The sequence below is a fragment of the Acomys minous genome (genome assembly GCF_964271855.1).
Source record: "Acomys minous genome assembly, chromosome: 12".
Taxonomy (NCBI): Eukaryota; Metazoa; Chordata; class Mammalia; order Rodentia; family Muridae; genus Acomys; species Acomys minous.
Genome location: NC_140493.1, coordinates 66,454,793 through 66,479,396, shown reverse-complemented (window position 1 = coordinate 66,479,396; position 24,604 = coordinate 66,454,793). Strand labels below are relative to the sequence as shown.

Here is a 24,604-nt window from a genome sequence, read left to right as displayed (position 1 = left end):
TGCCCTGGGGGACACAGGCAAGGCTTTTGTGTGTGTGTGACAGGGTCTCTCTATGTGTCTCTGGCTCTCCTGGAGCTCACTGTGGAGACCTGGAACTCAGTGAGACCCACCTGCCTCTGCCTCCCAAGTGCTGTGATTAAAAGCATGTGCCACCATATCTACTCATGAAGGACCTGCAGCCCTGTCAGTCATGTTAGCTTCTCCTAGACAGAGGGATGTGTGTTTATCAGATGGACAAGACTCTGGAAAAAAAAAGAACTTTATTCAGTTTTCTAACCTGTAGTCAGTAATGGGTGACAAATTCATCAAAATGGTTCCCACAATCATATAGCTTGTAAAATGGTTCATACAAAGAGACAACATGCCATCCTTCCAAAGCCATAGGTGGCCCCAGCCTTGAGTCCTTTAGGAGTCTAGAAGTAGGCACAATGAGGCAATCCTCTCCTGGAAGGTACTGTGCATGCACATAGTGTTCTCTAATCCTATATGCATGCCCTCCCAGACAGGACATTTCTACTGAGCCAGAACCACCAGAGGCCAGCAAGATCTTCACCGTAAAGAAAGGGGTGAGACCTGTGGGACAAGGGATAAGTCATGAAACTGGCTGCTACCCGTGGCAGCTGTACACAGCTGTATACAGCTGTACACAGTCACAGAAAAGGGCCAGTGCCTTGCTGCCATCTTAAAAACAATCTGTCAAAATGGGATTCACAGTGCCTGCTGGACACAGTGGCACATGCCTTTAATCCCAGCACTTGGGAGGCAGAGGCAGATGGCTCAGTGTGAGTTAGAGGCCAGCCTGGTCTACAAAGCAAGTCCAGGACAGCCAAGGTTACACAGAGAAACCCTGTCTTGAAAAATCAAAAAAACAAAAAAAACAAAACAAAACAAAACAAAAAACCAATGAGGTCCATCACAATGCTCTGTGGTCCCTTTTGTTGTCCGTGCCACCTGCCTTTTCTTCTCTGGGATGTGCCTTCAAGCCAGTTGTGTTGTGAGGACCTAGGGCCACCCTGATACAACATTTTCCCTGCTTCAGTGCCCGAGGGGAGAACATGCTGTAGCTGAGGGACAAGGCTGGGCAAGAGGCTCCAGCCACCAGTTCCCTCCACCTCCTGCATTTGCATTTGCAATCAGCTCTCAGAAGATCCTGTTCGTGGAAGGCACTGGTTTGGGGTCTGGTTAATGATTATCATTTGCCTTCAAGGTAAGATTTTGATCAGTCTAGATAATACTTCAAAATCAAGTATAACTTGCAGTGTGCCCACAGAACTGTCCAGGAAAAGGACAACCCAGAGATTATGTTGGTATTGTCAATTAGATTTTTTTTTAAAGTCCCACCATTCCTTTAACCATAGAGCTTGATGAACTAAGGGTCCTTTTGGCCAAGGTCTCTTCGGAGCATGACCAGAGCTGCCCCAAAGGCTGCATCTACGTCCTGCCCAAAGCACACGGGCAAAGGGAATGCCCTCTGGACCTCCTGCTTCAGCACCTCATTCCTGGACAGCGCACTCCCACTCCCCATCACGCGGTCCACACCCCACTCTTTGAGCTGTTGAAAAGGAAGCATGGAATGCAGGTTCTGAACAATGCCTCTGCACAGGGCCCGGGTCACATGCCCCAGGGAAAGGTCAGAGGATGAGATGCTAGTCACAGAGGCCAGCTGGTCTGGCAGGTGCCTCTCCCCCAGCACTGTTGGAGTGATGGTGAGATGGGTGTCTTTCTGCTGTGCAGCCGCCTGGATCATGCGTGAATAGACAGTAGATTCTTCAACTTCCAGGCCTGTCAGAAACGGAAGATCTGTGTGAGACCACGCAGCCCCTGGTGGCAGGCAGAGACTGTTTTAGAATCTCCAGGACGAAAGGACGAAAGGAGAGCTGCTGCTCTCCTCCCACTCTGGCTGGAAGCTTCTGGGCTCAGAGATCCACAGTCTGGCTGGATCCCAGTCACTGGTCTCCCTGTGGCTAAAGCCAGGCTTCTGGGAGATACTTCATCCATATTGTTGTGAGTCCTAACCCTGAACTGAGCATCATAACTATAGCACAGCTATAGGACACTAAGGAGCCAAACGCAAGCATCCATTAACAAGCATCATCTGAAATGCTTTTTGAGCCATTAGCAGTGTCACTGCATGGATCCTGCACTAAACTATCCCTGCTCTATGAGAGCAGCCTAAGCCATTCTCCGTACAGGGATGGGATGCCTAGGGCCCAGGAAGAAGGGATTGTTTGTTCTCTTCAGCTGGCTGACACCGAGGCAGTGTCCCAGGCAGATTTTAGTCCCCTGTTCTATGTTAGCTCTTCATTCTTTAAAAAAAAAAATTATCTGAGTGCAGTGTAACCTCAGCACTCAGAAATCTGAAGCAGAAGAATCATAAGATCAAAGCCAACCTTGTCTATAAAGTCAGGCCCTCTCTCAAAAAAGAATTAAAAGTATAAATAATAAAGAAGGGGTTTTTTTTTCTCCAGTATGCTTTCAAATTAGAATCCCTTCGGGGGCCGGGGCATGGCTTGGGAGTAGAGCACCTGCCTCGCATGATTAGAGCCCTGTGTTCGATACCAAGCACCATAAAAAGAAAAAAATTACTCTGATCTCTAACTTTCCATTAGCTGGGGGAGAATAAACCCAACTTTGATGGGGAAAACGTTATCCATGCTCAGGGCTCCTTACTAAGTGTACTTCACCACAGTAGACTGAGTTGCTCTGAAGGAACTGTGGGACCCACTCCCAGGCCGGCTGATGGAACTGCTCTAGGCTGCAGATTCTGAGATGCAGCCAGGTTGAAGAGCCATCGGGCCTAAGCCTGTAGGTGCTCCCAAAATATAAATATGAGACATAAACACAGCTTCTGATTTGGGGAATCTGGGGCCGACCTTGATATTCTGCATTTATGAAAAGCTCCCAGAGGTAGGGCACTGCTGGTCCCAACTAGAGCAGGGAAAAGTAACAGCATCAGCCTCACCTGAAGGTCATGCTTAGCTCCACCCTGTCCCCAGCTAAGTAGGCATTTCTGGGCATAGGGAGGTCAACACCGAGTCTCAGAGGAGCCTTGTATGTGTGTATATACACATGGGCTGCAGGTACTTGTTCAGGCAGGTACATGTGGGTCAGGTGCACATGTGTGTGTGGCCATGTAGAGGACAAACGTCGACATCAGATGTCTTCCTTGACTGCTCTCCACATTATCTTTTGAGGCAAGGTCTCTCACTAAAACTGGAGCTCACTAGTCTCTCGTATCGCTCCCTGGTGGCGAGCTCTGTGACCAGCCCCATCTATCCCAGCTTTCCCAGGGCCCAGCTCTTATGCGGATGCTAGCATTCCAAACTCAGGTCCTCAAGCTTTCATTTTACCAGCTAAGATATCTTCCCAGCCCTCAAGAGGGTTTTAAAACTCCACGATTAAAGCTGAGGGTGTAACTCGGTGGGATGACACTCCCTCAGCACTGGTGAGAACCAGTACCCTAGTGTGCTGTCGTGACTCACGTCATCAAAGCACCCAGACTATAAATTCAGTCATGTGCACTCAGGAATTGGAAATAGAAAAACAATTTCAATACAGCATGGAGTCAGTCACACAGTCTGATCCTTCTAAGAATGACACTAAAATGTCAGCTCTTTGTTTCCATGTTTGTGTTTAGATGCTGGGGATCAAAGCCAGGCCCTGGGCATATACCAAGCTTGTATTCCACAGCCACACTACATCCCCAGTCCTGAGTTTCTTCCTCCCGCCCCCCAACTCTAAGGTCTCACTATGCAGCCTTGGCTGGCCTAAAACTCACTATATAGGCCGGATTGGCCTCAAGCTCATAAAAATCCACCTGCCTCAGCTTATAGGAGTGTGCCACCACACCCAGTTTCCAATTTTCTTTGTAAATGAGAAAATCAGGAACAAAAAGCATAGAAGAGGGAACATCACAGAGTAAAAGGTTTTGGCCCACATTTGGAGGACAACAGTACAGCGTGAAGCACTGAACTTGCCATCTATGAGTCTGGGGAGGAAGATACTGAGGGACAGAAAGCAAGCCCTTCCTTCCTTTCCCATGGGGATTCAAGCCTTGAAGGCCTAAGATGCTTCTGGAGGCAGGGATGGTGTGCCAGAACTACGGTCAAAACTTACGGACACTTCTGTACCCAAGTGGCCAGTGAAGCCAAGCAGGTTTTGTTTGGAGGCCTTCCCACCAGAAAATTCTTCTCCGCCCACATTTACAGAAGATGTAAAATTCTGTCCCTGGCCCTGCTTCAGGCTGGCCGCTCTTCTAGAGGATCTGGTTCCAATTGCCAACATTCAGATGGTGGTTCACAACTGTCTGTAACCCCAGTCCCAGGGCTATAACACCTTCTTCTGACCTCTCAGGCAGTGCATGCATGGGATGCACAGACATACATGCAGTCAAGAACATCCATTCACATAAAGCAGCAATAAAGGACCTAGTTCCCACACCAAACAAAACTGGAGTCTCTAAAAGGTACATAAAGAGACTGTAAGGATTTAGGGTGTCTACCTGTCAAGACTAGGACTTGGGGGGTGTGATGTATGTAAATCTATACTTAGGTTTTCCCTATCTTTCTCTCTCTCTCTCTCTCTCTCTCTCTCTCTCTCTCTCTCTCTCTCTCTCAAGACAGGGTTTCTCTGTGTAGCCTTAGCTGTCCTGGACTTACTTTGTAGAGCAGGTTGACCTCAAACTCACAGAGATCCACCTGCCTCTGCCTCCCTGAGTGCTGGAATTACATGCATGCACCTCCATGCCCAGCTTAGTTAGTTAGGTTTTCTTAAAACTCTGTTTTGGGGTAAGTTTGCCTACCAGGTATAAGGAGTTGAGCCTGTCCCCCAACACAGAAAAACTTTTTGAACTCACGTTCTTTAGAGAGCACAGCATATAATGTGTAAGACTGAGTCCTTAGAGAGAACTGCTCAATTGAAGGGCAGGAATGTACACACAGTACAATGTCATAAAAAGCTAAATTACATAAAAACACTAACCTTCAAAGCACCCCAGCTTCATCAAAAAGAAATGAACGTGAAAGGTCTTACAGAAAGATGCATGGAACAGTGGCAGAACACAGGCCAAGAATGGAGTCAGAGGAGGGGGAGGCTGAGTGCTGTGAGAAAACTCCAAGAAAGCAAGAGTCTTATGACCTCAGTTTCTGCAAAAACATGGAATTGTTCTTGGGATGTGCTTGCGTGCCCCTCCCAGGTGTAGCAGATAGGCGTGAGTTTGCTTTATACTATTCATTACAACTGGCTATTGGTGTTTGTTTATATGCCTCTATGGAGAAGCATGGTTTTGCCATGTTTGGCTTGCCCACCACCAAGTGGCTTGTCCTTGTGACTGTGCACTTTACTCATGCGACCTCTTAAGCCTCAGAGTATAAATTGTCTGATGCTCTGAATAAAGTTGGCTACTGCATGAGACTTTAATCCACCTCATTTTTAGAATCTGTTCTCCTGGCTTCACAGCGCCCACTAGAGCAGTATAACAGCCCCATCCTGACAGTTCAGAGAACAGTTGGTAGACCCAATCTGGGTTACTGCAGTATCTGAGTATAGGGTTTGCCTAGCATGGTCTGAGAACTGGCTCTGCACGTCAAAGCCTTCTCCTGGCTCTTCCTACAAAGAAACACTAAGACAGTCCCAGACAAAAAGGTAGAATTTACCCCGCGATCTGCCACCCCAGCCTGCCAACTTGTACACCCAGCAAGTGGAAGCCCCCCGCCACATGCCTTCTGCCTGTGCCTCACCTTTTTCCCATAGGTCACATCTCCTGCAGTTATCTGACTTTGACATGGTCCAGTGGCCACTGCACCTGATGGCCACAATCTCCCTAGACCTGGATGACTGACCAGAAATGTCTACCTTCAGGGCTTACAATGCAGACCACTGGTAGAAGACAATTGCCTCTGTTCATACATAGCCAAGGAAAACCTGATAGATCCTCTTCGGAAATAAGAGAAGGTCGAAGGAAGGACTCCATAGTTCCTAAGGAGCCTTCCTAGAAATCAAGGCTATTAGGATTTTATAATGCTATCAAACATCAGTGGTCTTTCTGCTCAAGTGCCACATCCCATTTCAGATATTTGTAGTCATCAGAAGGAAGGCCTTAGATGTAAGGAACCAGGAGACCTGGACTTTCTAACACAGAAAGTAAGACTGTGGGGCTGAGGGTAACTAAGAAACTGTTGCAATAATCCACAGTCAAGGCCAGAAGGAGGTGCCCGGCCACGTGCCACAAAAAAGAAAAAGAAAAAAATGCACAATGACATTTCAGAGACAGAGAAAAGGAAAATGAAAGCTCAGGACTCCTGGGGCAGGCAAGAGTATGCAGGGTGAGACACTAAGTAACCAGGGCAACAAGCAGAGAACACACCATTCTGTGGGCTACGCCTTACCTAGATCTGCCATCCACTGAACAAGCATGTGGACAAACGTGGCCAGCACATTGCCTCCATTGAGTGAGGCTGCCACCCCCAGGTAGGTCCTGTCGAAGTAAGGGAAGAAGGCGACTGGGGCTGCAGGATCCGGAGTCTGCAGAGGCTGGAATCCCACAGGCATGGAGGCTGCCAGCTGGACCGAGGTGCTGATGTTGAGGACTGCACAAAGACAGCGGAGCTTAGCCCTGCATGGATAACTCAGGGTCACGTATCATAACATCTTAACAAAGCTGGGGAGCGGGTAAGGTGTGATCTTGTTTAAAACATGTGTACTTGAACAGCGCTTCTTTTTAGAGGCCTGGCCGATTGCCCCCATCAAGTGTGCACTGGACTCAGCAACTTATGTCTAATAAATAAAGTAAAACAAAAGCAATAATGCTTTACTTCCAGAGCTAGCAGGATTAGAGACCAAACTGAAGACAGTGTCCAATTTCCTCATCTGTTGGGAGATCAGAAACTGCAAAAGCAAACACAGCCTCAAAGGGCAATAAAGAACCTTCATGCCGTGCCACAGCAAACCTTCTTTCTAGCAAGGCTATGAGCCATAAGTGCCCCACCTCCCTCTCAGCTCAGGGCCAGAGGCCAGGGAGGGGACCCCACCAACCCTGCCCATAGAACCAGAGAATCCAACCACCTCAGGAAGAGGGGACCTTGCTATGACTAGAAAGCCCTCATCCACACTCATGATGGAATTCAATTCCATTATGAGGCTAAGAAGTGCCACCAGCAGGGACTTTCCAGGTTGGGTCAGATGGCTCGTTGATTAATGGATTTGTGGGTTATGGTGAGAACAGCTTTATTAGAAAAGCTAGCTCATAATGGATAGTTTTCTGTCTCCCTGTATGATGTCCTTTGTTATGCTATAATCCAGCAAGAAGGCCCAAGACTAGATGTGGCCCCTTGTAGTGGAAGTTTTGGATTCTTTAACAACTCAGTTATGTTATGTAAATATGCTGTTGTTTCAATCCCAAGTGTGGGATATGGGGCTGCCTCAGCTTTTCCACAGCTGATAACTGCATCATGAGGCTCAGAGAGGGGTGTGGTCTTTGCCAGCTGGAGTTAGTGGAATTCTGAGGACTCTGGGAAAGTATAAATACCAGAGCCAGAGCCAGAGGAGGAGGCTTTGAGGAGACGGCTGGAAGAGGAAGAAGGCCGCTTGTTCGTCCTGCTGCATTTGCCGTTTGCTGTTGCTGGACTGCTAGATATCCTGACGACTGAGATTGGTATTGTCCCAAAGAACCCAGTGACCATAACCAGCTGGAACTAAGTCTAAAGAGGTCTATGTCCCCTGTCCCTTCTAACCTTCTTTCTCTCCTAACTAGGGTTGTGGGAGTTAGAGGCTTAAGGAACTCCGAATAAAATAGAGTTTAAAACCTAGTGCCTACAGCCTCTCGATGTCGTATCACCAAACCTCTAAAGCCATAAGCTAAATAAACCTTTTTTTTGTCATAAATGTCCAGTCTGTGGCACTCAGATACAGCTTTGTTACCCCAGTATATTCAATATCATGGTTTTTAGTTGGGGAGGGGAACTAGTCACAGTGCTGCACATTTGTACCCTAGGAACTCAGGAAATAGAGGGAAGCAGAGACAGGAGAATAAAGAGTTCAAGGCCAGCCTGAACTACATAAGACTGTCAAAAAATGCTTATGGGCAGAAGAGGTGGGTCTGTGGTTAAGAGCCCTGGCTACGCATCCAGCAGACCTGGGGTCTTCAGAATAAAGAGAGTTTCTGTAACTAAGACGTGAAGCTTCTGGAAGGAGGCATGGAAGAGAAGGGTATAGAAACTCACATGCCGTCTCCTGTACATTGCTGTTCACAGCCATCTCTTCAACTGTACCCTTTGCTGTATCCTTTAAAATACAACCAGTCAACACATCTCTCTAAGCCACGCAGAGAGAGAAAGTATGGGAACCTCGGCTTATAGACAGTTGTTCAAAGGCACAGAGCAGCCTTATGCTGACATACGCATGGGGGTGGAGAGGGGGACTCTCTAGGCCTGAGCTCTCAACCTGTGGAATCCCTTCAGAGAAGGTGTCAGGGTTGAACTGAACTGGAGGACGTCCAGCTGGTGTCTGCTGTTTCCCGGTTCATTGTTTGCTACTCTGTGGAGAAACTCGATGCAGCCAGTGTCAGGAGCATCTGTGTTACAACCCTACAGTAGGAAAAAGTTGTCCTTTCCCCCTTTACCACTAACCAACTATAGGACATTTCCATCGCTTTACAAAGAAAATGGGGCTGGAGAGATGGCTCAGTGGTGAAGAGCACCGCCTGCTCTTCTGAGGGTCCCGAGTTCAATCCCCAGCAACTACATGGTGGCTCACAACCATCTATAATATGATCTGATGCCCTCTTCTGGCATGTAGGTGTACATGCAGGCAGAATATTATATACATAATAAATAAATAAATAAATAAATAAATAAATAAATAAATGTAAAAAAAAAAAAAAAAAGAAAGAAAATGTAGCCTATAATAGTCACTCAACTGTGGCCCCTAGCAACCAATCATCTTTCTCTCTCCATGGCCATACCATGGCATTGTTGCATTGTCTACTGAGCATGTTACTATGGCTTTGTGCCCGTTTTTCACTCTTCACACTGTGGCGTCCATCAGTGCTTCAGTGCTTTTTAGCTGCGTATGCGGCTCACAATTCTCACACTCCATTCTGGTTGATTTTACTCGGGGCTGAAGGGAACGATCCTGGCATGAACTATGGGGTTTTGAGTGTTTGTGCGGACACATGTTTCTACTTCTCTTGCTGTGGCTCTAGGACTGAGTCACCGGGTCCTGTGGTAACTCCACATTTAACCTGTGTGGACCCTGAGACTGTTTTCCAAAGGGTCTGCGCCACATCACAACCCGCACTAGCACATCCTTCGGTTTCATAGATTCTTGAAAAAACAAATGGAGACTATGTCCTGACAGAGTGTTCTGCACTTAGACGTGCATCTAGTGTAACTTTCACTGACAAATGCACAATAACAGCTCTAGTCCCCTCTTCTTGCCCTCTTCACTCCTCATTCTGAGAACAGACCCCAGGGCTTGGTGCATGCTGGGAAAGTACTCAACCACTGAGCCGTGGGCCCAGCTAATCTCTATTATCTTGGTGATGGAGTACATAAAAAGAAAGAGGGCCTTCTGTGGGAAGGACTGTAAGCTTTGTCACAGGTGAGAGCAGTCTTGGCGGGCTTTGCCCTTGGACACACCATGGATGCTCCCTGAGATTAACCTTGAGATAGACTGTGTGGAGCCATCCTGGGCCTGGAATTCAGGAAGGGGACCTGGGGACTCCACCTGGACGATTGTGTTTCTAATCGACCCTCATTGGTAGAGGGAGAATGGCCCTTGCACGTGAGAGACAGGCAGGCGGAGAGGACAGAGAGCAGTAGCAGGTTCATACCGGGGTTGAGCACACATAGATTGGGAAGAGAATCAGCGAACAAGCCAGAGACACCTAGGGACCCGTCCCATGGAACGGATACCAGAAGGTTCACTCTTGTTTCCCTTTAACCTTTTTCCCCTTTTGTGTAAGCTAGTTGGGTTGTATAATAAAGTATAGTTGTTAAAAAAACAACAGAGCCAACAGTCTTCTCCTGCTCCTAGCCCTAGCAGGGCTAAAGTCCAGATGGTCAGCGTAGGGGGACAAGAACCTGTCAGCTTCCCAAGCAGAGAGATCCTCCTGCAGGGCTGAACGTGTTTCCACTTCACAGAACCCCAGGATGCTGAGCTTGTGGCTACACTGTGGGTCGCAGACCCTGGGTCAGAGCGGGTACTGAAGAGATACCAGTGTGAGTCTAAGGATGAAACAAATGGCAAACTTACCTGCATCAGTCCTTTGGCCCATGCATGAGTACACAGAGGCTTGCAAATCACCCAGGGCTACGCCCACCTGTGTTCCCTTTGGGATCTCAAACCATGCGTGAGAGGTTCTGCCTGCCATGCTGCCTGGCTCTGCAATGTCGGGGAGTAGGTGGACAGGAAAGCCCGCCACTTCCAGTCTGCAAGACAAAAAGCAAGCTGTAGGGTTCGCATGGTGTCCAGCCATGTGGTCTTTAAGGTTCCTAGAAACTTACGGCTCCAGCTTACACACAGCAGAAGAGAGGACAGAATGCTGTGGTACCCCAAAGTGCTTCTGGCATTTTTAAAGTCATGAGTTTGGGTTTTGTAGATAGTAAACAAAAGCTTGAGATTCACTGTGGAGTGGGGGGGTGGGGGGGCGGGGGCAACCAGTCTCAACAGCAGCCATCAGAAAGAGGCAGAGGTAGACAGAGGAGAAGCATGGGAGCGGGTTAGACATGAGCCGGACCTGAAGGGCATCCCAGTGCCTGTGTTTTAAGGGGACACAAACCCCCTGCAGAGAGGACACCAGAGCCCCCAGTACTGTTAGAGTCGGTTAGCACATTCCAAACCAAATCAGGCCCAGTGGCCTCATGAACACCCAATGCATCCGTTGCTCATGGTTAGTGAAGGCTGCAGGAAAACATACCAGGAAGCTCTTTACCTGAACTACCATGTGCTTTTAACTGTATCTTGGGGCTCAAAAGTGGGGCCCTGAAGGAAGTGAACTTACAGGGCCCTGGAGTTCTGTACCTGCAAAGGCAATCGTTTGCGGAGAATGAACCTGAAAGACGCCCCCCCCCCCACCAAGCAGGCTCCCTCTGAGCCTACCCCTACTGTAAAATGCAGTGAAGAGTGAATGCTCCATCCCCCCCCGCCCCAAAGCTCTCCCTCCCGGCACAGCCTTCATCTGGACCCAGCCACGGTGTGTCATACTCACATCTCCAAGTTCCAGCTCTGGCTCTGGGTGTTAAAATAGCCCCAGCTAGCAGCATTCTGGTCAGACATCAGGGGTCTTGGTGAGCCACACAGCATGGCAACCACGTAGTCTTGGATGGTGCCAGCTGCATCATAGGACTTCAGGAACTCCGGCCTGTTTGTCACACCAAAAAACGGTTCGGTACAATCTAATGAGGCTGTGGAAGCTCAGGCTGTGTCTAGCTGGGAGTAGATGGGGTTAGACATGAACCAGCTGGGGCTCAGCTGCGGCCCCACACACTGAGACTCAATACAATGAGTCCCTGGGAAAGGCTGTCCCAGCCACTGTAGATAAAGCTATCTCAAGTCAGGCCCAGGGGATGAGACTTGGAGGGGGAAGCACTGTGGCCAGGAAAGAAGGTCATGTCCCTGTCCCCTATATCCTTGACCCTACTGTGAACTCACTTGACAAGTCACTTACCCTCTCTGCCTCTCCCTCCTTCTCCCTCTCAGTCCCTACCGTCATCCCCTGTTCTGGGTTAAAAGCAAATAACCAACTGTTATCCTTCACAAACAGACTATTCCAGACCAAATCTGAGCCTTGTGACTCCACCTTGTGCCAGGCCACCCTCAAGGCACAGGGCAGCAGGTAGAGATGCCGCCCTTCCCGCCAGTTCTCTCCCCAGAAATCACTCAAAGGAGAGTGGTCATACCTGTTTTTCAAAAGCCAGAAGATGGTTGCACAGCCAAATCCTGTGGCCACGCTGAGATGGGACTCTGGCTTGGGCAGAGAAGCCAGGAAACTACTGTTGCAACGGCCATCCTGCCATGTAATCAAGTGGCTCACGCCTCTGGGCTCAAATACGAGGGCAGGTCCTCCATCCATCCATTCACAGCCTGCAACAAAAAATGGAGAAACCCGCATTGAGTTGGGGATAGGCTTGTCCTTGAGCCGTCTCTGCCAGCAAGGTCACAGCACAGACATTTCCACTCTGCAATAGTGCTTCATTCATACGTGGTTCTGATATCAGAGTGGCTGAGTGACCCCAGGAAAGTCCTTCCACGTGTCAAGCCTCAGTTCTGTGCACTCCCTCTTCCTCCCCTCCCCCCTCCCCCTCTTCTTCCTCCTCCCCCTGTTCTTCCCCTCCCCCTCCTCCCCTCCCTCTCCTCCTCCTCCCCCTCCCCCTCCCTCTCCCTCTCTTAAAAGAGACTGTGAGTGGCTGGAGAGATGACTCAGCAGTTCAGAGCACTGGCTGATCTTCCAGAAGACTCTGTTTCAACTCCCAGCACCCACATGGTGGCTCAGAACAGTCTGTATCTCTAGTCCCAGGTGATGCAATGCCCTCTTCTGGCCTAAACGGGCACTGCACACACAGGGGGCATAGGCTTTCAGGCAAGCACTCATAAATAAATAAAAATAATAAAATTAATATATAATAAAATATCATAAAAAATTTAAAGAAAGAGATTTGGAACATGAGTTTCTTCTCTGTCTCTCTTGTCTACTTCCCAACCACAAGGTGAGAAGTTTGTTTCTGCCACCAGTTTGTTTCCACCATGTTATGCCACTATAGGCCCAAAGCACTTCACTGGAACTCCAAAACTGTAAGCTGAAATGAGCCTTTTCTCTCTATAAGCAACAGAAAGCTAACGTGACTCCTAACCCTGCCCTTGGCCTCAGGTCTTCCAGAAGCCTTTGAAAAAGACAGGTGCCTCCCTTACATATCCTCTTCTCAGATATGGCTGTTTCTCACATCACCATGCAGCATGTCAGCCCAGACCAGTTCACAGCAAGTGAGCATACTCAAGACTTAGTAAAATAAAATAAAATAAAATAAAATAAAAAGACTTAGTAGGGCAGAAGTTTTTGGACTGTGTCTGATCCTGGACCCAGATTTTGGATCCAATGTCATTATATTTTTATATAAATTTATTCATAGGGAACCAAAGAATGAGAGTTACCTGCCCCTCTCTCTCAGGCTGTGTTATAGTCCCAGGCTATAGTTCACATGCATGGTGACTGCATGGTATGTTGACTGACAGTCTACTGGGCATCAGACATGGTCTCTGAGCTTGCAGTAATGAAGAAGGGGAAGCCATTGCCCTCATGAAGCTCCCATGCTAAGATGGTGGCAGAGTACAAACCAGAAAAGATATGATGCCAGGTGCTTTATGTTGCTGTGTGAAATGTGCGAAGGGGAAGGGAATAGAAGGTGATAGGTTATTTGAGATGGTCCAGGAAGTCCTCTCTTAAGTGACATGTGAAAAACATGACTGGAGTAAGGGAATGAGCCATGCGACTAGCTGGAGGCAGGCTGGAGAGATGGCTCAGCTGTTAAGAGCACTGGCTGCTGCTCTCCCAGAGGTCATGAGTCCAATCCCCAGCAACCACATGGTGGCTCCAACCATCTATAATGGGGTCTGATACCCTCTCCTGGCCTGCAGGTGTACATGCAAACAAAACAACTCAGACATAAAATACATGAATAAGTAATTCTTTAAAAAAAAAAAATACCTGGGGGCACATGTTGCAGATAGGTAAAAACAGTGATCGCAAAGATGCTAAAGGGACTTTGTCAAACAGTCGGTCAGTATGCCGCACAGGAGAAGAAGGTTATAGTGAAAGCTGTACATCAGGGACCTACAACATTTGCCTGTTGTTGTGTGCCCCTGGGAGGCGGGGACAGGAATGGGTACTTCCTCCTGTGACAACCTCCCCAACAGCTGCAGAGCCACCTGAATCTAAGTGTGCACTTCTTACCTCAGGCCCGAAGCTGCAGTCCTGCAGCTCCAGCTCTGTCTCTTCATCGTTTTCCAAAACTCTTTTGATCCCAGTTTTACATTGTTTGAATCATAAATTTATTATATGTAATGTTTATAATGCCCCCACATATTGCTTAACACACTTTAAAATAGTGATTCATTTACTCTGTGGTATTTTTGTTTGTTTGTTCAATGTGTGTGGATGTTTTATACATGTATGTGTACCACATGCATGCAGTACCTGTGGAGGCCAGAAGAGGGCACAAGACTCCACTAGTACTGGTATTACAGACAGTTGTGAGCTGCCATATTGGAGCTGAGAATTGATTATATGATTATTATCCCCACGTAAGAAAAAAATGGAGGATGCTTTTAAAATATGCCCAGCTTCACAGACCTAATACACAATGTGGTAGAATAAGTGTGTGAATCTAGGAAGCCTGTCCCAGAACCTGACCCAGTGGGTCCCTCCTCTTTCCATCCTTCCCTTCGGTAAAGTACTGTTAGAATTTGAAGCTTCCAAAAAAAAAAAAAAAAAAGAATTTGAAGCTTTTAAGCTTTTAATGGCACAACAATAAATGAATGCATTCTCAACTTTTTTACATCTTCAAATATTACAGGCAGTGCAGAGATCCTGCTGGCCCATTCCCTGCTTAGTCACCGCCCGTTCTTATCAGTGTGCATCCTTACTGGCTCACTGTCTATTGATGACACTCACACAACAGGTTTCTGTTTATGCAGTTGACCTGGGCGTGTTTGTTTAAACAACAATACTCTGCTGTGTCTCTAGCTGCCCAGCAACATGTTTTGCGATGTTTTGCGATCTCTGTGTTTCCACACTCTTGAATGCACCTTATTCTTCTTAGCTACATGCTGTCCCACGGCATGGGACTGACTCCGTGTTTGTAATGAAGCCCCACAGGTAAATGCAACATTTTTACGACTGTAAACAAAGATGCAGTGAAGGCCAGTGACAATGCCTCCTCAAATCCTTCTCCTGGACCAGTTCCAAGTAGTATAATTTCTGAGGCACAGCAGCCGCCCTCTTCTAGCAGGCCTTGCCAAGCTGCCGTCCAAAACAACTCTGATCACTTATACCAGCTGAATACCAGCTGCCGCATTTGTAACAAAGCAGCTTTCTGCCCCTTTGACAACTCCTGAAATTCCCAGGCTGGGTGGTTTCTTTCAGGCCAATGGGTGGAAAATGATGTCTCATGGTTGTTGACATCTGCGTTCTCCTAATTGCAGATGACATAGAGCATCTTCTCTTCTGTATTTCCTCTTCCAGGAACTGTTTGCCGGGGACCCTTGGTCTGTCTGCAGCTCACCTTTCAGCTTTGCTTTATGGTCCTTATTTCTCGCCCTCTTTTATTGGGCCTGAAAGTGGACTCTGAAAAAAAGCCTAACCGCAGGCCTCTCAGACATTGCCCATCACTCCCAGTCCGCCCACTTGCTGGCCTGTGTCCTCCCTGAAGCACTTAGCCCTCTGGTCACGTTGCAGGCGTCTGACCGTGTTGGCCATGCTACACTCAAATTCTCTATCTCCCAGGGGGTACAGGGCCTCCATGTGGTAGGTACTAAAACCAACCTGAATTATGGGCACCATTAAAAGAGGCACAACTCGATCCCAAACCTGACTTTGCTGGACTCGGTCCGTCATCACACGCTTCCTCCTTCCCAGAAGCAGAGAGCGGGATGACAAGACAGCAGGCGGCTCCGTGAAACTTTAAGCAGCTCTTCCACAGATGTGGCTGATGGTTTGTGTGGTTGTCACAGAGTCCAGGAGACACGGAGAAAGGAGGGCAGGTGACCAGACCACAATCATTAGATCTCTGCTCTCCCTTTTAGGAAGGGTTTTAGTATTAAAAGGACATTTATTCTTGTTAATGAAGAATTAGAGCATTTAAAAAGCTTTTACAACCCTAGACTCCCTGGGAGAGGTCAGTTCTGGCGCCCTCCTCGGACTCCTGATGTTGCTTGCAGCCTAACAGCTCACTTGTCTCACGACAGGCAGACAAGGGGGGTGGGGAACACTCCTATTCTACAGATAGTCCTGTGAGGCAGTGGGGGGGGGGGGGAAGGCAAGGCTCAGAGGATGCATCACTAGAGAAAGTGAGCCACCACTCACTTAGCCCAGGGGGGCCGGAGTTGCTGACTCTCCAGGCAGAAAGGAGGGGGATCCAGCATCCGTCCTCTTACCCACATCACCCATCGACCCCAAGTACCACTTCTCTGCTTGAAGCGCCTGCACTCAGCCAGGCACAGTGCCATGTGTATGTGTCTGGGAAGTGCAAGACTCCAACTCAAATAAATAACACCCGTCTGCACTCAAGTGATAGCGTTCCGGAGGCTGAGTGATTGTTTTGTGATATAATACTCTCCTTCCTGGTCTATGGCTATATGACATTGTCTATCGCTTAAAAAGAAGTAATGCCTAGCAATTCGGGCATCTTGTGACGTCCTGTAAAGTCTATTCCTTCTATGGACATTCTGTTGGGAAGTCCCTCCTTTCCTAACCCACTGCCCCCGTGGCTCTGGTCTTCTGAGAGGCCTTTGAAAGCTTGGTGTCAGAAATGGCATAGACCAGGATGGCTGCTGTGTGGCCCAGACTGTGTTATTCTAACCTCTCTGACCTTCCTGCTCTTCGTCTGCACAGCGTTGACAGTCACACGCGTCACAAAGCTGTTGGGAAAGACAGGTGAGGTCATGCAGGTAACATCCCTAGCCTGACACCTGGCACCTGAAGTGCCCATTGTTGTTTTACTGGCACAGTCTCCTGTGTGGGCCACACAGAGCAACAAATCTCCGTCACATGACAGATGAGGCAATGCTTTGTAGGTATATGCTTAGCACATCCCCAGGACCAAATAACAAGAAAATGATGATGATAATGATGATGGTGGTAGTGGTGGTGATGATGATGTGATGTGATAATAAGTAAAGCGATAGTGACTAGAATTAAGTGAAATTATATAAAGATTAGAAACGATGCCCAGCTGGGGCTGGTGGCACAGACTTGTAATCCCAGCTACTTAGGTGGATGAGACAGGAGGATCATAAGGTTTTTTGCAGCCTGCCTAAGCTATTGTGAGCTCAAGGCCAGTGTGGGCAATTTATCAAGTCACTATCTTAAAATAAAAAGTAAAAATGAGACTGGGGCATAGTTCCATGACAGAGTACTTGCCTAGCACACGTGAGGACCTGGGTTGAATCCCTAGAACCACAAAAGAAAAAGAAAACCTGGGTACTTGGGAGTAGAGGCAGGAGGATCAAGCATTCTAGACTAGCCTTAGCTATATAATGAGTTCAAGGCCAGCCTCAGGTATATAAGACTGCATCTCAAAAAAAAAAAATTATACCCAGGGCCAACAGGATGGTTCAGCAGGTAAAAGTTCTTGCTACACAGTCTTACCACCTGAGTTCCACCCTCATACCTGCAGTGGAATAAGAGAACACACACAGACACACACAGACACATACGCACGCATACACACATGCACGTGCACACACACACACATACACACATACACACATAGGCGTGTGCACACACACACACAGAGCATAACAACTTGAAATTTATTTCCTTTTTAAAACATTTGAATTCCAGTTTCCTCAACCTGGCATCTTGTCCAGTAGGAGCCAACCCTGTTGCTTCTGGAACAAAAAAAATCATGTGGGAAATTGTCACTACTGAATCCCAAAGAAAACTCAAACTCACTTTCTCCTCTGGCCGTTCACAAGTCATATACATCGATATACAAGCAGAGTTTGACTCTCCAATTACATATTTGACGCAGACAAAATGTATACAAAGCCGGGCGTGGTGGCGCACGCCTTTAATCCCAGCACTCGGGAGGCAGAGGCAGGCGGATCGCTGTGAATTCGAAGCCAGCTTGGTCTACAAAGGGAGTCCAGGCCAGCCAAGGCTACACAGAGAAACCCTGTCTCAAAAAAACAAAAAACAAAAAATGTATACAAAGCACAGGCGACAGCGTACAATATTTTGTCCTGAGCAGCAAGGCACTATGCCCATACCAAGACAACCTGATCCTGGTCCAAGAGCCCTGTTCTTGTCTGTTAAGTGACCACAGAATGAGGTCACTACCCACACCCAGCGTACCTTGGCCTGCTTTCCAAAACAGGATGCCATGCATCTGTCCTGACACTCCAATGCCCCCGACTCTCCGGAGATGCTGCCGAGGAAGGGCGTTGAGGCATTCATTGAGGGCTTGGATAACTCTAGTCACATCCTGCTCCCGCCCCTGGAAACAGAACGGGACAGGGTGGGCACAGGCAGACAGACAGACAGACAGACCGAAGAGGGAAAGCCTGCAGGGGTCTCCTAGAGCAGGGTCTGATTCCCCAAGGGTCACTGCCAACATATGAAACTGAAGGAGCTGATTAGCTCCCACTGGGCCTGGCCTGATACTGTCCAACAAAGGCCCCACTCCCCACCTCAGGGAGAGAGCACAGCTGCAGACAGTTCTGCGGGGATACCTGGCTCTGCTGAGAAAAGCCTGCTCCACCATCAGTGGGAGAAATAAGGAGAGGGTCTCCTTCCCAAGCAGTGTGGAAGGGGCTGGCGGTGCAGCGGCACATGAAACGCCCCTTTCTCGCCCCCACTCTAGGTAGGCTGGAACGAACGACTGCAGGCAGAGCCAACAGGAGAGAAAGCAAATAGTGCTCTTGACAAGCAAAAGAACATGACAAAAAAAAAATCACAGACAATGAGGACCCACTGAAGTTTACGTTACCACTCTTTATTATAGGAATGAAAGAAGAAAAAAAGGAAAGGGAATGCGGAGAGAAAAAAAAAGTGATAAGAGGAGGAGCAGAAGTTAGCTGGTAAGACGAGTCCCCTTGGAACTCAAATGAACCCAAAGGTCAGACATTAACCACTGAGGAAGGGATGCCCATACAACAGTCTCCCTGCCTGAGCCTGAGGTGAGATTTCAGGTGGGATGGAAGGCAGGTATAGTGCCTTTGTAGGCTGGGTTGTTTGGTTTGGTTTGGTTTGGCTTGGTTTGGTTTGTTTGTTTGGTGGTGGTGGGGCGGGGGACAAGGAAGGGAGTGGGGTGAGCAATCTTGCCTGTTGCCCAGACTAGCTCAGAACTCCTGTCCCAGCAATCCTCCCCCCAGCCTCAGCTTCCCAAAAAGCTGGAATGTGAGGCTCATAATTTCCCTATACTAATATTCTGAGCATAGCAAAAGATGTCATACGGGTGGGGGTGGATATTGCCCTCTGAGCCTGGACACAGGAAAGCTGTGGTCAAGAAAGACCCAAAAGACTGGGTACAAGCCAGACGGTGGTGGTGCATACCTTTAATCCCAGCACTGGGGAGGCAGAGGCAAGTGGATCTCCTTGAGTTCAAGGTTATCCTGATCTGTCTACATATAGAGTTCCAGGGCAGCTAGGACTACATAGTGAGGCCCTATCACAAAAACAAAATAAAATAAAAGTCCAAAGGACTAACGCGCTCTCAGACAAGCCCTAGTACAATAAATAAATAAATAAATAAAAATGTGTGAGCCCAAGAGTTTGAGACTACCCTGAGCTAGTGAGACATAGACTCATAGTGAGATTCCATTTTAAAAAAAAATAGATGAGTAAATAATTAATAAAAAATGAAGCAGATCCTGAGGCTAGGGAACTGGCTCAGTCAGTAAAGTGCTTGGCAGTAAGCATGAGGACATGGTTTGAAGCCAAACACCCACACAGAAAAGCTGGGCACAGCAGCATCTGCCTGTGACCGTAGAGCTGCTGAAGTGAGGACAGCAGAGTCTCTGGGGCTTGCTGGCAAGCTCCAGGCTCAGTGAAAGACCCTGTCTCAAAAAAGTTAGGTGGATAAATGAATGAGGAAAATACCCAACATTCACCTCTGGCCTCTACATGAACACATATGCACCCACCCACATACACATGACCACACACACACACACACACACACACACACACACACACACACACACACACACACCTTAGCCATTAAGAGCATGCACAGCTCTTGCAGAAGACCCAAGTTGAACTCCCAGCACCGACACTGGGGGGTCACAACCGCCTGTACCTCCAGTTCTCATTTGGAGCTGACACCCTTGTCCTCTGTGGGCACTGGCACTCACATGCACAAATCTGCACAAAGACTCTCACACATACACATAATTAAAAATACAGTAAATCATTTTTTAAAATACAAGAGATAGGACTGTGGCTCAGTGGTAAAGCATTAGCTTAGAATCTACCAGGTCCCTCTCCTCCTCACAGCTGTCTGTAACTCCAGGATCAGACACCCTCACACTGACATACACACAGGCAAAACACCAATGCACATAAGGTAAAAATAAATAAATACATAAATAAGTAAGTAAGTAAATAAATATTTTTAAAGGAAGAATTAATAGTTCTGGGGCCAGGAGAATGCTTGCCCAGCATTCTCAAGGCCCTAGGTTAGATTCTCAACAAAATAACCACCAAAAAAGTTAAAAATTAGTCTGGAAATATTTAAGTCATATCTGATGAAAATCATTAAAACAGCTGCGCAGTGGTAGCACACACCTTTAATCCCAGCACACAGGAGGCAGAGGCAGGCAGATCTCTGCATAGCCAGCCCAGTCTGCAGAGTGAGTCCCAAGACAGCCAGGGCTGCACAGAGAAACCTTATCTTGGAAGAAAATTAAAAATTTAGATTGTGAACTGGAGACATGATTCAGCAATTAAGAGTACTTGCTGCTTTGCCAGAGAACTAAGGTTCAGACCCCAATTCCCACATCAAGTGGCTCACAACTGCCTGTAATTGCAATTCCACAGGATCTAACACCCTCTTTTGTCCTTTTCAGGCACTACAAACACATACTCAAGCACACACATATGAAATAAATAATTTTTTTAAGAACTAGGGTTCTAGCTGGGCATGGTGGCACATGCCTTAATCTCAGCACTGAGGAGGCAGGGGCAGGTGGATCTCTGAGTTTGAGGCCAACCTGGTCTACAAAGCCAGTCCAGGCCAGCCAGGGCTACACAGAGAAACCCTGTCTCAAATAGAAGAAGGAGAAGAGGAGTTCTGACTGAACTCATTGTGGTCCATAAAGTGAGTTCCAGGCTAGCCAGGGCTACACAGAGAAACCCTGTCTCAAAAACCAAAAAAGAAAAGTAGAGTTCTAAGTTTTATAGATTGAAAATGTTTTTTGATTTCATCTAAAATATGGTATTTGGGCACACAAAAATTACAATTATCAAATACAAAATAAATAAGCCGTTAACAACTAGTAAGGTTCATAGAAAACTCAGAGAAGGGAAAGAAAAATGTAACTCAAAAATAAATGTCATGGGCTGGAGAGATGGCTCAGAGGTTAAGAGCACTGACTGCTCTTCTGAAGGTCCAGAGTTCAATTCCCAGCAACTACATGGTGGCTCACAACCATCCACAATGAGATCTGGTGCCTCCTTGTGATGGCCAGGTACACGTGTGGGCAGAATACTGTGTAAATAATAAATAAATCTTTAAAAAAAATAAATGTCATTCTGTGGAAATGCTGTGGAAAGCTTACAGGCTGGAGAAAACACAAGGAGGCTGAGTCTTTGAGCTGCTGCTTTCCTCCAGGGAGAACACCTACCCCCTGGGGGGAAAACCGGAACCTCAGTCAACAGAGCTCTTATCCTAACAAGTCAACACAAAGACGGAAGACAGATAAGGGTGAGCTAGGGGAGGAGAGGATGCAGAGCACATACCCTGACCAGGCAGCCCTGCACCCTAACAAGGAGCCTCTCACTGTGCCAGAGACAGAGGAGGTGCGTAGCTGTGCAGGATCTCCACAGAGGAAGACAGACAGGGAGGGCAGAGGTGGAAGAAGAAAGCAGAGGGGACATACAGTCCAATATGGCAGCCGTTGACAGTATGTGTCAGGTCTGAATTAAAATAACGTATGTTATATCTCAGGGTTGGGGAGACAGACGGGTCACCCAAGTGCTAGCCTTACAGGCATAGCGGCCTGATTTTAATCCCTGGAACCCATGTTTTAAAAAGGTCTGGTGCTGTGATATGTCCTTGTAATCCTAGCACTGGAGAGGCAGAAACAGGCAGATCCCTGGGGCTCATGGAGCAACCAACCAGCCTATTTGTCCAGTTCCAGGCCAGAGACACTTTAAAAGGAGGGGGAGGGGGGGAGAGGAAGGGAATGAATAAAACCTAAGGGCTGAGGGATACAGTGCAAGGTTGGCCTCTGGACTCCACATGCATGTACACCAGTCCAGAGTTAATATGAATAGCTTACTAATTATTGCATGTTAAAATCATATATAATGAAAATTAATTTTATCCCACCACTCAGAAGGCAGAGGCAGGTAGATCTCTGTTACATAGCAAGTTCCTAACCAGCCAGGCCTACAGAGTGGGACTCTGTCTATAAATAAATAAATCATTTTGAATTTAATTAATTTCACCCACTCCTTTTACATCTTTAAAAATAGCTACTCAGAAACTGAAAAGTCCATGGGCAGCCCACACTGTGACTTGCATTTCTGTTAGACAGTGGTAGTTTAAAAGTCCCCAAATGGTACATCATCTCAGGACAGAAGGGCCTCTGTTTGAAATGGGTCCAGGGTGAGTGAGTTGTGTGGGTGGAGACCATGGAGGAGGAAAAGAGCCAGCTCGGAGTAGAGACAAGGAGGCTGTGTTCAGCAGTTCATTTTAGGGTTGAGTGTGATTGGGGCAGTTGTGGGACAATGGGCACACCCATATTGTAACAGGAAAGCCATTGTGCTACTTTTTCTCAGTTCAAAACATCAGTGGGTTTATACCCAGATCAAGCCCTGGAACTAGCACTAATTCAGACCCACCCATCCCTGCGCCCCACAGCCAAGGAGACTGAGCCCTGAGCCAGAGACAAACTTTGTGTTTAGCTGCATGGGACAGGACACACCTGCAGTCTCAGTGTTTGGGAGGTTAAGTCAGGAAGAGCCAAGTTTGAGGCCAGCAAGACCCTATCTCATAACAGAGAGGGGAGGAGGGGAGGAGAGAGAGAGAGAGAGAGAGAGAGAGAGAGAGACAGAGACAGAGACAGAGACACAGAGACAGAGACAGAGAGACAGAGAGACAGAGAGGAGAGAGAGAGACAGAGAGGCAGAGATCATTTTCATGAGAAAAGGGCAGTGCCTGAACCCACTGTACTGTAATCCTGGCCCAGCTCCTCACTCCTCCAGGATCAGAGCCAACTTCTCCAGGTCATAACTCACCAAGTCAAATAAGCATTCTGAAAAGCCCTGAGGCCCCAAATGAATTAAATGTGAAGGCCTCTGGGAAAATTAGATATGCTCCTGCAATCTTCATCTTCTTAAATGTGTCCAAGCAAAATGGATTCTGAACCCCAAAGAACTGAATACAGACCCTTGGCAAAAGCTTTTGAGACACAAAGCTCAAGTATGTGGGGGGGGAGGCAGGGGTGTGCTGCACTCAGTCCAAGTTTCTGGCTGGAGGAAGCCTTAGAGGCCACCAAGTTGAGGCCAAGAAAAATGTGAGGAATATATATATATATATATATATATATATATATATATATATATATATATATATATATATATAGAGAGAGAGAGAGAGAGAGAGAGAGAGAGAGAGAGACAGAGAGAGAGAGAGAGAGACAGAGAGACAGAGAGACAGAGACAGAGACAGAGACAGAGACAGAGACAGAGACAGAGAGAGGATGTCTGTGCAGACACATGCCTACCGTGGGGCACATGTGGCAGTCAGGGGGCAGCTTTTCAGAATTAATTTTTCTCTCCATGGTGGGTTCTGAAGACAGAATTCAGGTGACCAGGCTTGCTCAGCAGCAGCTTTTTACCTGCTGAGCCATCCTGTGGGACTCTGAATGTTTACTTTATTCTAAGTTTTAGTTTTCAAAAGCCAGTGGTTGTATAATTATCAGTCTGATTCTTTTTAAATGTTTTAATCAGCTTATCTGTGTCTCCCCGACCTCCTCTGACAACTTTCTTCCAGTGACTCTCAATTGGGACTGGAATTCTTTGAGTAACCAAGTGAAATTTTCAGTTCACTTTCGCTTCTACGGAATGAGGTAAGCCAAACTTTACATCTGATTTCCAGAGCACAGACAGCATAAGGGAGTAAAAATGATGCCTGAACTTGAGGGCACAGGGCAGACGTGAGCCACGAGCAGCAAGCGTGATAGTCAGGCCTGTGGTTAGGACTCTGAAAGCGAGTCTTCTCAGGTCAAAGTACAGGAAAAATAATGGGTACAGAGTGCAGGGATCCAGCGCCCCCAGAGAAGCTGAGAGTAGAAGGATCGGTGCCAGCAGGAAGGAAGAAAGCCCCCTGGGCAAAATCTAACGGCTTAGCCTGAGAAGGGCAGCAGGCGGAGGTCGGACAGGCAGGACAGACCAGGGTACTTTCTTCGCTGAAAGGTGCTGTCCGGGATGCCGCCTCAGTGGTCCGGGAGCGGCGGCTCCAGGGCTGCCTCACCTGGGGCCCGGCCGCCACGCTCTCGATCTCTGCCTTGGCAGCGCGGGCGCAGCTCGCCAGCACCACGAACCCGGATGGGTGGCCGGGTGCAGCCTCCAGCAGGGCGGCCTTCACCGACGTGGTGCCCAAGTCGATGCCGAGAGTGACGGGTTGCGAAGCCATGGCAGCGGTGACAGCTCACACTGCTCAGA

The 24,604-nt window shown here is 47.8% G+C and overlaps 1 protein-coding gene across 3 annotated transcripts; it reads right to left on the bottom strand.

Moving 5' to 3' along the window:
- Positions 1–244: 244 nt before the first annotated feature.
- Positions 245–24,580, bottom strand: SHPK (sedoheptulokinase). Of its 3 annotated transcripts, none has more exons than XM_084751025.1 (7): positions 24,333–24,580; positions 18,068–18,209; positions 11,898–12,081; positions 11,207–11,359; positions 10,252–10,427; positions 6,387–6,587; positions 245–1,782 (listed from the first exon to the last, which is right to left on the bottom strand). In XM_084751025.1, the coding sequence occupies exons 1-7, from the start codon at positions 24,573–24,575 to the stop codon at positions 1,370–1,372; spliced, it is 1,512 nt and encodes a 503-aa protein (XP_084607151.1). In that variant the 5' UTR covers positions 24,576–24,580; the 3' UTR covers positions 245–1,369. The 3 variants fall into 3 exon arrangements, with proteins under 3 accessions (XP_084607151.1, XP_084607152.1, XP_084607153.1); XM_084751026.1 differs by having other exon boundaries at positions 24,414–24,580; XM_084751027.1 differs by lacking the exon at positions 6,387–6,587.
- Between the last annotated feature and the right edge of the window lie 24 nt (positions 24,581–24,604).